Source organism: Myotis brandtii, unplaced genomic scaffold (assembly GCF_000412655.1).
Source record: "Myotis brandtii unplaced genomic scaffold, ASM41265v1 scaffold299, whole genome shotgun sequence".
In the NCBI taxonomy this organism is placed as follows: Eukaryota; Metazoa; Chordata; class Mammalia; order Chiroptera; family Vespertilionidae; genus Myotis; species Myotis brandtii.
In genome coordinates, this window is record NW_005361430.1 from 217,700 (window position 1) to 232,657 (window position 14,958).

The following is a 14,958-nucleotide window of genomic DNA, read 5'->3' on the forward strand; positions in this document are numbered from 1 at the left end:
CTTTGCTCAGGCTGCTTTATTTCAACTAGCTTCTTTTGTATTTTTGATAATGAATCAATTTGAGTGTTAGCTTAAAGTTGTTTTATGATTCAGTTGATTATAATTATCTGGTATTTAATTATAACATTGTTGATTCTAGATGGGAATTTAATAAAAGGTAGTTTGGATTATGTTCCTGCCTGAATGGATTTGATATTAGAAGTGCCACTTGGGTGTTATTGAAAGGCAACCTTTCATGAAAAGAGATTGTTATGAATTAGAACTCCAAGAATACATTATGATGATGCTCCAGTGTATTTGAGTTTTAATGTGATATCATAATTTGAACATTTTACAATGCTCATTTTATTTTATTTTACCTTTATTAATGTGTGTTCTACTCCATCAGTTTTTTTTCCTTTTAGATGTTTAATGTAATGTACAATATAAATCTTTTTTGTTTCCTAGCTGAATTATCTTGATGGTACAAAGTGCACTTAAATATGATTTATTACTTCTCTACTTCAGAAAAAAAAAGTACTTTCTAAGAGATTTTAGCCATAATTCCTCCTCTGTATGACACTGATTCTTAGACTTTTTTTTGTTTTGTTAATCATCACCTGAGAATATTTTTTCCTTTTTTTTTTTTTTAGAAGGTGGAAGGGAGGGAAAGAGAGAGGGCAGAGAGAGAGAAAGAAAAAGAGAGTGAGAGAGAGATAGAGAGAAACATTGATGTGAGAGAGACACACCAATTGGCTGCTCTCCCGCACAGGACCTGACGGAGCCTGGGTCCAGCCTACAACCCTAGGTACATGCCTTTGACTGGGAATTGAACCCAAGACCTTTCTGTGCATGGGCTGATTCTGTCACCACTGAGCCACACCAGCCAGGGCTGATTTTTAGACTTTTTAACTTCATTAGTCCCTACAACAGAGAAAGAAAAAACAAAAATAAAACCTCACTCAGTTTGTATACAAATAAATCATCAATGAGATGTTTGATTTTTATTAGTTATATTAAACACATTTTAAATTTAAACTAGCAACAAAAACAGAAACAATTATCCCATTGTAAAATCAGTGATATTTCCAGAAAGTAGTTTGTAGACCATTATTGTCAATTAATGATAGCTCATGTTTGAACCTTGACAAATTGTGATTGTTGTGCAATGGAAAAGAAAAGGAGATGCCAGGAAAAGTTGGGCTCTTGGCCTGCTTTTAATTTGAATTCTAAAAAAATTGTGATATGATTGCCTTAGCCGGTTTGGGTAAGTGGATAGAGCGCTGGCCTATAGACTGAAGGGTCCCAGGTTTGATTCAGGTCCAGGGCACATAATTTGGTTGTAGGCTTGATCCCTGGCCCTGGTCAGGGGGTGTGCAGGGGGCAACCAATTGATGTGTCTCTCTCACATCAGTGTTTTTCTCTGTCTCTCCCCTCCCTTCCACTCTTTGTAAAAAAAATCAGTGGAAAAATATCCTTGGGTGAGGGGTAACAACAACAAAAAATTAAAATAAAAAAATGGAGATATGATAGTTTTTCAGAGTATATATAAGGATTATTTTCACCTTATTATATATAAACAAAGGCATTGAATAATGAAATAATTGCTAATATGAAGTTAGGATTTTTAGTTCTGTAATATACTTTATTTTGAAAGGTTGTATATGAATATATACCTGTGTATCTGATCTAAATATATTCATACATGCTCATGATGTGGTCTGTTGCAGGATATAAGTTGATATCTTAAAATATTTCAATTCAGAATGTAGTTTAATCTGTTTTAAGTTTAAATAATATGTTTGAGAGAGCTAGACAAAAATCATTTAAATTGCTTTATTAATGTGTTTTTAAAAGAATTGTTTCCTTGTTTTGTTTGGTTCCCAGTATAACTTGAGTTATACTTGATATGCTAAAATATGCAATGTTTATATCGGCTTATATCCATTCAGTTCAGTCATTTCTCTTTATGCTGTCATTTTTCTCATTCTTAAGTACCCCTATCTCAAGATTCTAGACAGAAATAGGTTTGTTAGTTAAACTTTCTTTATGGAAAATATAATTAATTATATCAGCAATTATTTATATATCAGTTTCAAAAATAATATAAGAACTTTGTATTTATAGATTTTTCACTTTTATGGGTATTTTCTTCCTAAAATTCTGTGGTGATCAAAATAATAACAAACATTTTAGAGCAGCTTAAATCCAAATCTTAGTCTTTCTAAGAAATTTAATTCCACTGACAATTCTACCTGCTATCTTTCGTATTCACAGTCCTAATTTATTAATCTGATCCTTTAAAACTATAATTATATCCTAATGAATGAATGAATATTTAGCTATTTTTTAAAAATTTCAACTTGTTTTTTTGTATGCTAGGGATTAAAAAAATAATTCCTCTCCCCTAACTAAAGCTCCTTTGAAATTATTTTAACAAAACTTTGCTATCTGTTGTATGTATTGTTTTCTTTTCTTCCACTTTGACCACAAATTCCCCCAGGTCTCCGCTGGTTCATCCTCCAAGCCATGGATGCCGCTCGACTCACAACAGCCCAATTCACACTGCTACTGGCTCCCGACTTACTCAGAACTTCTCTGTGTCTGTTCCCACTCTCATCTATACTGGTACGAGACTGCTCAGACTCCAGAGCTGGGGAAGGCAGGCCACAGGCAGAGTGGCTGCAGAGGGCAGGCAGGCAGGTAGTGTAGGCAGGTACCACAAGTCTTGGCTTCTTCCTTTTCTCAAAGTCCAGTTGCAGTGAAGAAATCCTGTATTTAGCCTCCATAGAGGCTCTAACATGGAATTGAAAGTGTTCTTCCAGTTTCCAAAGTCTCTTCCATAGGTCTTCTAACAACCCTGGGTTCTGTATGCACACTGTGCGTTTTTTGGGGGAATCCTCCAGTATGTATTTTTGCCATTACAACTACATTTGGTTAGAATAAAAATTAATGATTGGATTCTAAACAAAATAGCTTCCAAAGCTTCTGATTTGCTTATGTTCTTTATGTACAAACCTTGTTACAGTAGGGTCTGTTTTATTCTGTGGAAGAGAGCTTTTGGAAAAGAGGTAAGCAACTATGCTGCATAAAATGCAATGATTTTTTGTAGCTATATTCATTTTCCTCTCTGCTCTGTTTTTAGCTGTGGCACTCTTGATGCTATAGGATAAGGAAACATTTTTCTTTTGATGATATCTGTGTGTGCAAATATAAAAACAGTTGTGAATATTTACACACACCATTTGCAGTCATCATTGTTTCTTTGGTAACTTAAAAAAGAGCATTGTTTATTTGCAAGTATTTTCAGTCATGTATTTATTCTTTTTGTTTATTTCTCCTTTTAATATTTTTTACCCCCCCTTAGTCTGTCATTTCATGCTTTTTTGCTTTTTTACTTGGCTTATTAACTGTTTCAATGCAGATAATTATTTATTTGAAGAATGATGAATGGTTAAACAGCAGTTGATTGACTTTGGCCTCATACCCAGCTCCACACTTAAGAAATGACTGCTGGCCCTGCCCCAATATTTCCTGGTGTTTGGATCATGCTGCCTTCCATCAAATCCTTTGGCACATGATTATTTAATATTTCTCCACCTTCTTCTGGCAGGATTCCCTTCAATGAAGATCCCAACCCCAATACTCACTCATCAGGACCCTCCACCCCTCTGAAAAACCAAACTTATTCCTTTTCACCTTCCAAGTCCTACAGCCGACAGTCCTCTTCTTCTGACACAGATTTGAGTTTGACACCCAAAACTGGTAAGGCGCTTCCACCCATCTTTTATTTTTTTCTATTTTTTCTTTTTCAAATTTGTTTCTGTTCCTTGTTAGCTTTCCATCCAAGCCTTTTCTCCAGTTTTTTGGCATTTAAGGTTAAAGGTAATGTGAACAGTGATCATTTTTACTACTACAATTAAAATATGAAGATTTTGTATAGTTCAGAAATCGACATTTTATTGATTTTATCACAGTGTAGCTATGAAGTCCAGGATTTATTTTTGCAGTATATATTTTTCATTTCATGCTCAAGTTAAGAGGAATAACACCTGAAAGCATTTGAATAAGAAGGAACACTATTAGTTGCAGTTGAATTCCTCATGCAGTATAAGCATTTTGAATTCATTGTTTCTGTCTATTTCTGAATATATTTGTAAAGATTTTATTATGAAAAAATCTTAAGAACAACTAATATGGTTATTTTGGAATAATACACTATTAACTTTTTGTTATTTAAAATGTTTGTTTTTTTCTTGTCTTAATTTCTAGATTAGAAAATAGCAGTTTTTCTTTACTTATTTTTGCATATATTTTAATGTATGAAATTTATAATTTTTCTGTCTCCTATGTGTGTTTTGATAATTTGAAATTTTATGAACATATTTTATGACAAAAATTGATTAAAAATTAAATTCCTCCCTTACTACATAAAATAGAATTAACTTAATCATTAAATTATTATTCTTGAGAAAAAGAAAAATAAATAAAACATTTAAAAGTTAATAGTTTGCAATTTTTGTAAATACTATTTTTGTCTGGCAATTTCTTGCCAGATTAATGAAAACATATTGCATAGTTCTTATTTGTGTTATTTTTAATTTATCTTGAATAACCTTATTTTCATGTTAGCCAAGAAATTTATAAAATGACCTGATTTTATGAAGGCAATGTAAAGAAATCTAATTCCAGAACCAGTACTACTTCCAAAGTAAAAGAGGATATTAAAAAAAAGCCTGTAGATTTAATATCTACTTTTTTTTAAATATTTTTTTAAATATATTTTATTGATTTTTTACAGAGAGGAAGGGAGAGAGATAGAGAGTCAGAAACATCGATGAGAGAGAAACATCGATCAGCTGCCTCCTGCACATCTCCCACTGGGGATGTGCTTGCAACCCAGGTACATGCCCTTGACCGGAATCGAACCTGGGACCCTTCAGTCCGCAGGCCGACGCTCTATCCACTGAGCCAAACCGGTTTCGGCTAATATCTACTTTTATAAATGTAGTCATTTATATGAGCACCTAATTCTTTGAAAAGAGTATCTGTATTTTTATATATACATAATTATGACTGACATCTTAAAATAATTGATATTTGATAGTAATCTTAACCATATTCATGTTAAGCATCTTAACATGATTTGTAGCATCTTAACCATATTCATGAAACCATTCAAATAGTGCTTTTCTTTTTAAAAAAACATATTTATTTATTAAATTGATTGGGATGACATTGGTCAACATGAACATATAGGTTTCAAGCATGGATTTCTATGATATAGTATCTTCAAATAGTGGTTTTCTTTGTTTTTTACTAAAGAATGAAATTCTGGCCTTGAATTCATGACAATCAAAACAAGAAAGACTGCCCTAGCCAGTTTGGCTCAGTGGTTAGAGTGTTGGCCTACGGACTGACGGGTCCTGGGTTCAATTCCAGTCAAGGGTACATGCCCAGGTTGTGGGATGGATTCCCAGTAGCGGATGTGCAGGAGGCAGCCAGTCAATGATTCTCTGTCATCATTGATGTTTCTATCTCTCTCTTCCTCTCCCTTCCTCTCTCAAATCAGTAAAAATATATTTTGAAAACAAACAAATAAAAAAACAAGAAAGACTTAGGATAGTATTTGAAGAATAAGTTTTCTTAAAAATATTTTTAAAACTGTCCACTTGCTATTTATTTGTGTATTCCAGTCCACTTTTCAATATTATCTTTAATTTTTGAAAGTATTTCCTTGATCTTTCTGTTTCTTTTTCTTTAGTTCACCATAAAGTCCAAGACTAAAGAAGATTGTCAAGTAATACATTAACTGAACTAGTCTATTCTCTTAGCTTTCTAGTTTGCAGTCAGTTGTATTATCAAATGAAAATATTTTTGTATTTTATTTTCTAGCTCCAACTTTTTAGTTTTTTAAAATTTATTTATAATAGAAGTATTCTCATATATTTCTATATTTATAAGCTACCTCTAAATAAATTATTTTTTTCTGTCTATAATTATTCACTACCTCAGTAGCATATTTATAGGATATTAGTCATTTTTAGTCCTTTGGCTTTATCATGATTCCCTGAATATCTTCAAATACTCCTGAGGAGCATTCTCATTTCTCATGGAGATTTAAAATTGCAAATATGATTGTTCTAAAATTTCTAAAACTGTAATTCAGTATGTATTTCATAATTTTCTGTCTTCTAATTTACCTATATTCAAAATCAGTCTCCTGAGAAATAGAGTAGATAAGCTGATTATTATTGATTTATTATATGTAAACTGGGGAGCCAAAAATAGAATGAAGTTAATAAACCTTAGACTGCGATTTTTTTCCCCATTCGTAGTTAAAGCTATCATCTGTTTTTCAGGTAGGTCTTATTTAAAAAAACATTTGATTTATTTCGGTTGATTCAAATTTGTGACATTTTATAAGATTTTATTTTCATACTTTTCCCAAATACTCAACTAGTCACAGTGGAATTTTAGAATGCTAGTGTTAGGATACTGACTTGGCTCCTAACTCAAGCTCATTTTTACTTTTTTTAGTCAGGCTTTTAACCATGTAAAGAAATGGTATTTGACCCCTAGGTGCCCTAATTTTTGTAAATGCAAATAGTACTATGGTCAAATTTGAGTATTTAAAATTTTAGAGGAGAAAGAAAAGTATTAACATCTTGAATCTGAACAGAAATAACTTAACATTTATTTATTTAAGATGAATAATGGCAACTGCTTAATGTGGTACTGTTTGATTTTTCAATTTAAATACTCATAGGGATATGTTTGTTTTTTTTAGTAACATTTGAAGAGCTGTACTTTACCACTTTAAATAAGTATTTCTATTTGAGGCAGCAAGTTTCTGGCTTTAAAAATTTGTTAGATGCAGTACATTTTAATCTTCCACATTCTTATGCAAAGAAGGCAGGTAATTTAAGTATTTTAAGGAAATCATCTAAAAGTTATTAGAATGGCATAAAATCTTACTTTAGTGATTTAAAAATTTTAAAGAATGCAAAGTTTGTAAAGGTTTTGTTAAGTTTTAGACTATGCCTTCTATTTATATTATGTTGGGTATAAGTCTTGCTAATGACTTCATAAGCTTAGTGTAATTTGTGTATGCATTTTAAAATTCATTTTTACTGTTATGTTTTGGTTCATCATTGCTTTCCTTATCCTGCATTTTCTGATCATCTTCTGAATGTACATCTTTTTCTCTGCTACTTTCCTCCACAGCACCTTACCCACAGAGTCAAGGGATTTTCCTGTATCCCAGCTCCCCCTCTCTCTCTTGTGGTTCCCTTCATCTTAAAAAGTCCTGTCTCCTCCTCTCGGAATCTAGCCTTTCCCCTCATCATTCTAGCCTTGTCAGCCCAGTTCTGAGGAAAAGTGTTTCTTTCAGTGACGAGCTGTTCCTGGCTGCTTCTGGTAGGATCACCTTAATGTCAGCTTTTTAATCCCTTTGTTTTGAATCATTTTTGATACTACAAAGAAGTAGTGGGTATTTATGCAGGATGTACTTCTTATTTTCTTATTGTTAGACAGATTTAAGTGATTAGAATTATCATGAGGACATGATTGAGGATCACTTGGTAGATAATTGTGAATATTCTGCTAAGATTATTTTATATATTAAAAAGTATTATATTCTAAGGACACAGATAGACATATTTCCAATTATTATTAGGTTCTTATTACTAGAGTGTCTGTTTTACTTTCTTTCCCTTCATACCAACTCTGTTCACATTGGACCTGTACCATCATGTTGCTAAACCATATGGTTACATTAGTAAATTATTCTGTTTGAATCAGTTTAAGTCTCGTTTTGGTAATATTATTTCATTATCCTTTTTTTTTTTCCTGTCCATTGGTTTAATTTTCAAATTATTCTGCTGTATTTTTTTATATTTCATATACCTCTACAAACTTACATTTTTTTTATGGTTTTCAATATGCTTCATGTAAAGAGCTTAGTTTAATTTCTATGTTTAGTATTGTATAGTCTCTAAGAATCATGTTTAGGTTACTACAAGGACAATAAATTTCCTTTTTTTGAAAAACAGAACAGAATGGGACTATACATATGCTAACCTTTGTTTCCTTATCCAAGAACAGCTAAAAATATAAAAGTCATTATAGTGACTATGACTATATGTTTCTTCAGTTTAAATGGTGGGATTGATGAACTAGTGACTCTAGTTTTAGAGAACTGGCTTCTCACCTGTCCCCTGCTTTCTATAATTCTTTTACCATAGTTGATCTTTTGGTATTATCAAAAGAATAAAATAAGGTAGGGAAAGAAGTTTATAATTAAGCCTTTAAAAATACATCTAAGAAATTGTGAAATATAATTCTTTCATGCATAACGACATACATTTGTGATGTGTCTATTACATGTTTGTGATTTTTAGTTTTTAAAAAAATTATGTTGATTTTTGAAAACGAGTGGAAAACTATGGATATTAATACTGTTTTGACATTAATGTTATGTTTAGGAATGGAATTTATCAGAAAACACATATGACTATATTTCAAAATTACCCTGAAATTCATGCTCTTTAGAGAATTTTGGAATATTTTAAGTAAGGACAATTAGTGCTTTCCTTTTTATACTTAATTTTAGACAAACATTTAACATTTCTCATATTTAGTATTCTAAAATTGTTAGCATAAGTAATTGGTATTATCATGATTATATTTTATTGGAAGATTGATTTACAAAATTGAATATTATGCAAAAATTCAATACCTTAATTTAATTTAAAAATAATTTTTAGAACAAATTAAGTCTGAAACTAGTTGTGATCACTAGAACATTGACATATTGCTTCTAAAATGAACTTGCTGAATAAAATATGTGTTTACTTGCCTCAAATACTTTTAAATGTTTGGATCATTTAAACAGATTTTGACTCATGATATTTATGAAGATGAATGCAATTAATCTTTCCGCTTCTATAGTTGTTTTTTTTGTTATTTATGTACTGATGTTCTGTAGGAATGGGAAGTGGTAGTGCTGGAAAAGAAGGGGGGCCATTTAAAGCTCTTTTAAGACAACAGACGCAGTCAGCATTGGAACAGAGGGTAAGATTCACTCAACATTCTTTATTTTTACACTGTTGATGTGATTGTATTATCAGTCTTCCATGTACTTATAACTTATTTCCATACTGCTTTTGGTCATGTATCTGTAATGTAATTTCAAAGTCTAAACTGTATTTAAGGTATCATAGTGATTTGTTTATGTATAATAACTTTTAATTTGGAATAATTGTATAACTATTTTTGTTTTATCCTTCAGTTTCTTACTAGAAATAGTCTATTTGCAAATATTCATTGAAGGTGAAATTATTTCTAATTTTACATTAAGATTATAATATATAAAAAGAAATAATAGATATTTTTCCTGAAAAAAAAGTTAGTTTTAAACATTAAAAGTATATTATTAGTATATTAATATTTTTATTTGCTGAGATTATATTTATTATTGGCCAATCTCTTTAGCATAAGAAATGTACAGATTTCATATTTCTATGGATTAACATAAATAATGTGGTTCAGTATTTGAGTACATTTCTTTAAAATATTATAGGTTAACATTTTATTGAATATGTTAAATGGAAAAATGAGTAGTTAAGTTATTGGATGATTTTTCTCTTTTCATTTTTATTTTTTTAAAAACTTCAATGCTAAGGGAGGATCGCCTCATAGGTTCTGTAGAAGGCGGGTATGTTCCTAAAACATGTGTGAGAGCCTATTTCTTGTATGGTAGTTTTTCTAGTTTTAATATTGATCATTTAAGTTTCATTTATGCTTTTAACACATGTTGCCAGCTTTTTTTCTTTTCGTAATGCAAAGTTTTTTTTTTTTTATTTAATAGCACTATGAGGCTGTTTTTGTTTTCTTTTTCCTACTTAACTAATACAGTGCATGATTTTATGTCCTGTCAGTTACTTTAAGGCACAGTTCCATAGCTCTCATTATGTCTGATTTACAGAATGTCTTTCACAGGTTCTATTTTACACTAGCATTTTTTTAAAAAAAGTTGCAATATAGCAAATACTTATAAAAGGATGCACTTTATAAGACAAAGGTGTGTTTTTCCCCCTAGAGGTTGGCCTTTTGAGAATACTTGTGTTTTTCAGATTCCATTATTATGAACAATACGAATTTTTTTTTTTTTTAGGCTTTCTTTGCTTGTGCTGAGAGTATCTGTGTATGCACTGTTTGCCTTTTAGACAGGCTGGAGAGAATAGACCTGTACTAAGCAGAGTGATGAGACTTTAGCTGTACCCGGTTCTTGGCTTTATACCCTATTAAGCAGCAATTGCCTTTCAGCTATTCTCACAGCTTGCAGGCACAAAAAGCCCACCTAAATATTCACATCATCCATTGAAAGCAAATCAAGATAAGGACTAAAAAGAGGGAGAAGAGGGCCAGAGTGAAGGTGTGTCCCCTTATCATTTTTTAGTGCAGAATGCTCTTACTTCCACCCCTCCCAGTTTTGTATTCTCTACAGAGTCCCTTTCACTAGGAATATGTCCTGTAATCTAATTATCATTCTAGAATTCACAGGAAGAGAAAAACTTGGGTTGCCTTGATGTTTGATATAATGAGATTTTGCCTGTATGTTGTACCTGTGACTTTACTCTCTGTACTAAGAATGTTTAAAAACATCTAGTATTATAAGAAAAATAATTCTAATCACTGAAAATGGTTTTGGATTTGGTTTCGATAAAATTTATGTTTACAAATATGCTTTTAAACATTCTTAAAATTTTGGACACATTAACACATTGGGCATACATTACTAGATAATCTTCATGGAATTAACAGCAGAGGTGTGGAGAACTTTAAATTTTCATTTATAATTTGGTAAAACCTGAGTTAGCAATATATTTACATAACCTTAACCTTGCAGTATCAGTTACTTGAGTTTATGAGACCACCTCTCTACCCCGTGTACAAAATAAATAGAAAGAGCAGTATCATCTTTGACTTTCCTATTTTTTTATGGCTGCCAGTAGTGTGGCTTTATTTTGGGAAATATTTGTACAGAAGTATGAAGAATTCTCTCCATATATGTTCAGATGTGCCTTAACTCTGCCAAGTTGAGCACTGAATCAAGTTGAACCTAGGCTAGTTGTATCATTTTTTAATATTCACTTTAAACACATTTATTTCTACCTCTTGCCACCCTTAATAAATTATATTGCTTTTTTTTACTTGAGGAAAAGAGAAACTTTGCTGAAAATCCTTTATTTAATGGATTATTCAAGTAGAGTTCTCAAAAATAAAAGTATTTTCCCCCTTTCACAAAAATATTTTTCATGTACCAGAGGCCTGGTGCATGAAATTCGTGCACGGTGCAATCCCTAGGCCTGGCCAGTAATCGAAGTGTGAGCGTCTGGGTGGAAGGGCAGGTCCCAGCTGACCTCTGGGCCCTGGGCAGCACCTGGGTCCCCTAGCTCCCGTGCGCCCCCCTCCACCTGAGTCCTGGCGCCTGAGTCCCCATGTGGAGATGCAGTGAGCGCGGCCGGATGCTGTGGGCCAGGGTGCAGCATGGGCCTCGGGGCTGCCCAGCAGCACCACACGGGAGCCAGGCGGGCAGTGTGCTCTCTCCCAGCCAGCCTCGCAGACTGGCTCCTGCGTGAACCCACGGAGAGACTGACCAGCCCCTGCAGTCCCGGTGGCTGCGGCCTGGCTCACCCGAATGAGGCTGCGTGGGTGTGGGGCGGGCTCCTCACGGGCGCCTGGCACCTCAGCGTGGGGGCTTCCCCAGCACACGAGCCCTGGCGTCCCGGGGGAGGTAAGCAGGGGGAGTGAGAGCGAGCTCTTCAGACACCCCACATTCTCACCGCACCTCCATCCCAGTCACCCCCGCCCCCAGGTAGCTGGCGAGAGGTCGCAGCACGTCGCTGATGCCTGCTATGTTCCACACCACGCCCTGGTGGTCAGCGCACGTCATAGCTAGTGGTTGAACTCCTGGTCTCCCAGTTGAACGACCGCCCGAGGGGACAATTGGCATATTAGGCTTTTATTATATAAGATAAGTTGACAAGATCTTGGGAACAGGTGTCAAATTACTGGGAGATGAGAAATAGAACTAAAAGTTTTATTTAGATTTAGGTTTTGCCTATGAACTATTTGATGTAAGGCAAATAGATATATTTTTCAGTATGACTCTTCTTTTACCTGTAAGAAAAATAAAATTACTCTGTCGATTCTGGGATGTTTATTTTTCTTCAGTAAAGAAACCTGGTTAACTTAGTTTGACCTAGTGTTTTTTAAATATATTTTACCATGGAATCTTTCATTTAAATAGGTTTTAGTGAGGAACACATTTTGGGGAAACATTGATAAAGAGCAAACTTATTTGATAAATTATGACTTTTTTAGAAGTGGGGGTAAAATTATATAATAAATCATAGGAATCTGGCATGGAGTTTTATGTCTAGAAAGTTACTCTGATCTCTTAGGATAATAAAAAGAACATATGATTTAAAAATAAGCTATTTAAACATCTAAGAAAAATCCTATTTAAATCTTAAAAGAGATACTCCCTTGTGTTCTCAAGATTTTTCAACTAGCCTGTCCTGAGTACATGCTATTAATAGATTTATGCTACATGCACTTGGCTTATGTCAAAACATCAACATATGAAGTCTTATCTAGGTCCCAAAGGGCAAGATGTTTTAAATATAAGGATTTTCCAGAGGAAACGTCTCCTATAGTCCCTGGAAGTTTCATCTGAGCAATGTAAGCAGTGTGTGCTTGGGCTGATCTTAAGGAAGCTGTCCTTGTGGACTAGAGAACCCATACATTCATCAGGTATAATAATAGACTAGAGATTAAAATCAACTCTTTAACTTAATGTTTTAACCAGAAATAATAAGAAGCCAGATGAGGTTTCTTGTTCAGTAAGAGTCTAGGCCAGTGGTTCTCATCCTTCCTAATGCCGCTCAACCCTTTAATATAGTTCCTCATGTTGTGGTGACCCCCAATCACAAAATTATTTTCGTTGCTACTTCATAACTGTAATTTTGCTACTGTTTTGAATTGTAATGTAAATATCTGATATGCAGGATGTATTTTCATTGTTACAAATTGAACATAATTAAAGCATAGTGATTAATCACAAAAACAATATGTAATTATATATGTGTTTTCTGATGGTTTTAGGCGACCCCTATGAAAGGGTCGTTCGACCCCCAAAGGGGTCACGACCCACAAGTTGAGAACCGCTGCTCTAGGCCCTCTTGAGCTTAGTTTTTGTTTTGTTTTTTTACCTAAAATGTGGAGATAATAGTACCTCTTTCTTAGGGTTTGGGAACAATTTTAAAGGACAGTTTTAGAATACTTTGCTCAGGGCTGGCACATTCTGAGTACTTCATAGCTGCTGGTGATTGTGGTGGAGACGATAGGTGGTAAACCTCACAGCTACAGGTAGGCTGTAGACATGAGCAGTAGTTCTGAGGTTGAATAACTGCCATTTTCTATACTGTAGGTTAAAGTATGTGTGTTAAAGTGAGTGGGTGTGCTGCATGCATGAACCGGGGACATGCAGCACAGAGGTGAAGTTGGCCTCTGCCTCTTTGGGCAGCTATTTCCCTACTTTTTCTGCTGTGACCCTCTAGATCAGCGGTTCTCAACCTGTGGGTCGTGACCCCTTTGGGGGTCGAACGACCCTTTCACAGGGGTCGCCTAAAACCATCGGAAAACACATATATAATTACATATTGTTTTTGTGATTAATCACTATGCTTTAAATTATGTTCAATTTGTAACAATGAAAATACATCCTGCTTATCAGATATTTACATTATGATTCATAACAGTAGCAAAATTACAGTTATGAAGTAGCAACAAAAATAATTTTATGGTTGGGGGTCACCACAACATGAGGAACTGTATTAAAGGGTCGCGGCATTAGGAAGGTTGAGAACCACTGCTCTAGATGTTTTTCCTCTTCATTTATCCCATCTTCGGAAATTTGGGTAGAAGAGTCAAAGAATCCGAAATAGGGAAAGCATTTAGGTTCATTTTTTCATACGTCAAGTCTTATATGCAGATTTTTAAAAAATATATGTTTTTATTGATTTCAGAGAGGAAGAGAGAGAGAGAGAGAGAGAGAGAGAGAGAGAGAGAGAGAGAGAAACATCAAAGATGTGAGAAAATCATTGATCAGCTGCCTCCATACCCCCCCACCCCCTCCAGGGGATTGAGCCTGCAACTTGGGCATGTGCCCTTGACCAGAATCGAACCTGGGACCCTTCAGTCCGCAGGCCAACACTATCCACTAAGCCAAACCGGCTAGGGTTGCAGAAGTTTTTAATATATGAATTTACCCAATTTATTTTTATGTTTTAGAAGGAAGTAGTACTTTCCATTTGCTTAAAAAACTTATTTTCAGTGTCTCTGGTCCAGAATATTTATAATATAGGATGTCCCAAAAAATGTATACATACTTTGAATAATTATTAATTCCAATGGGTTAAATTGGAAAAGAAAGAAACATCAATTGAGCTATCGAAAATATGTATGTGTATATATTTTTGGGACATCCTATATTTAAATGTAAAAAGTAAATTTAAAGGGCTTTTTTATATTATGCCTCAGTATTTTGAGGAAATTAAAAACTTGTGTTTTTAAAATTGAAAAAATTCTTTTTCTAAGATATAGCTTATTAGGTAAAATACTCAAGTTTGTAGTAACACAAGCTTACCTGGACATTTTTTCACTTAGAATATATATTGAAAAAATTCAGGGGGCAATAAGAAGGCATTTTGACTAAATATTTTGTAATACATTTAAGTGAAATTCCCCTTCTGTCTTCTTCCTTGCCTTCCCTTTCCTCTGCTTTCATTTGGGCCAAACCTACCCACTTCCATAAATTGTTTTTTTACTCTTCTTTACATAGCCTAGGCTTTCTTGCCCTTATTAATTTAAAGATTACTTATACATTCTAACTGAATTACCTTCTAATTA

At 33.7% G+C, this 14,958-nt stretch overlaps 1 protein-coding gene across 15 annotated transcripts in view; it reads left to right on the forward strand.

Annotated features, from left to right (window-relative positions):
* The window catches only part of C2CD5 (C2 calcium-dependent domain containing 5), a 103,148-nt gene that overhangs the window by 22,562 nt on the left and 65,628 nt on the right, over positions 1 to 14,958 (forward strand). For 7 of the 15 annotated variants that reach the window (XR_001362722.1, XM_005869550.2, XM_005869555.2 and 4 more), the window contains exons 7-9: positions 3,593 to 3,744; positions 8,969 to 9,054; positions 9,665 to 9,697. Coding sequence is in view for 14 of the 15 variants with exons in the window: in XM_005869550.2 (XP_005869612.1) it covers positions 3,593 to 3,744; positions 8,969 to 9,054; positions 9,665 to 9,697 (271 nt within the window). In the remaining variant the exon portion in view is untranslated. Of the gene's footprint in view, positions 1 to 2,482; positions 2,608 to 3,592; positions 3,745 to 8,968; positions 9,055 to 9,664; positions 9,698 to 14,958 lie in introns of all 15 variants that reach the window. The other 8 variants (XM_014542327.1, XM_005869552.2, XM_005869557.2 and 5 more) reach the window with 3 other exon arrangements.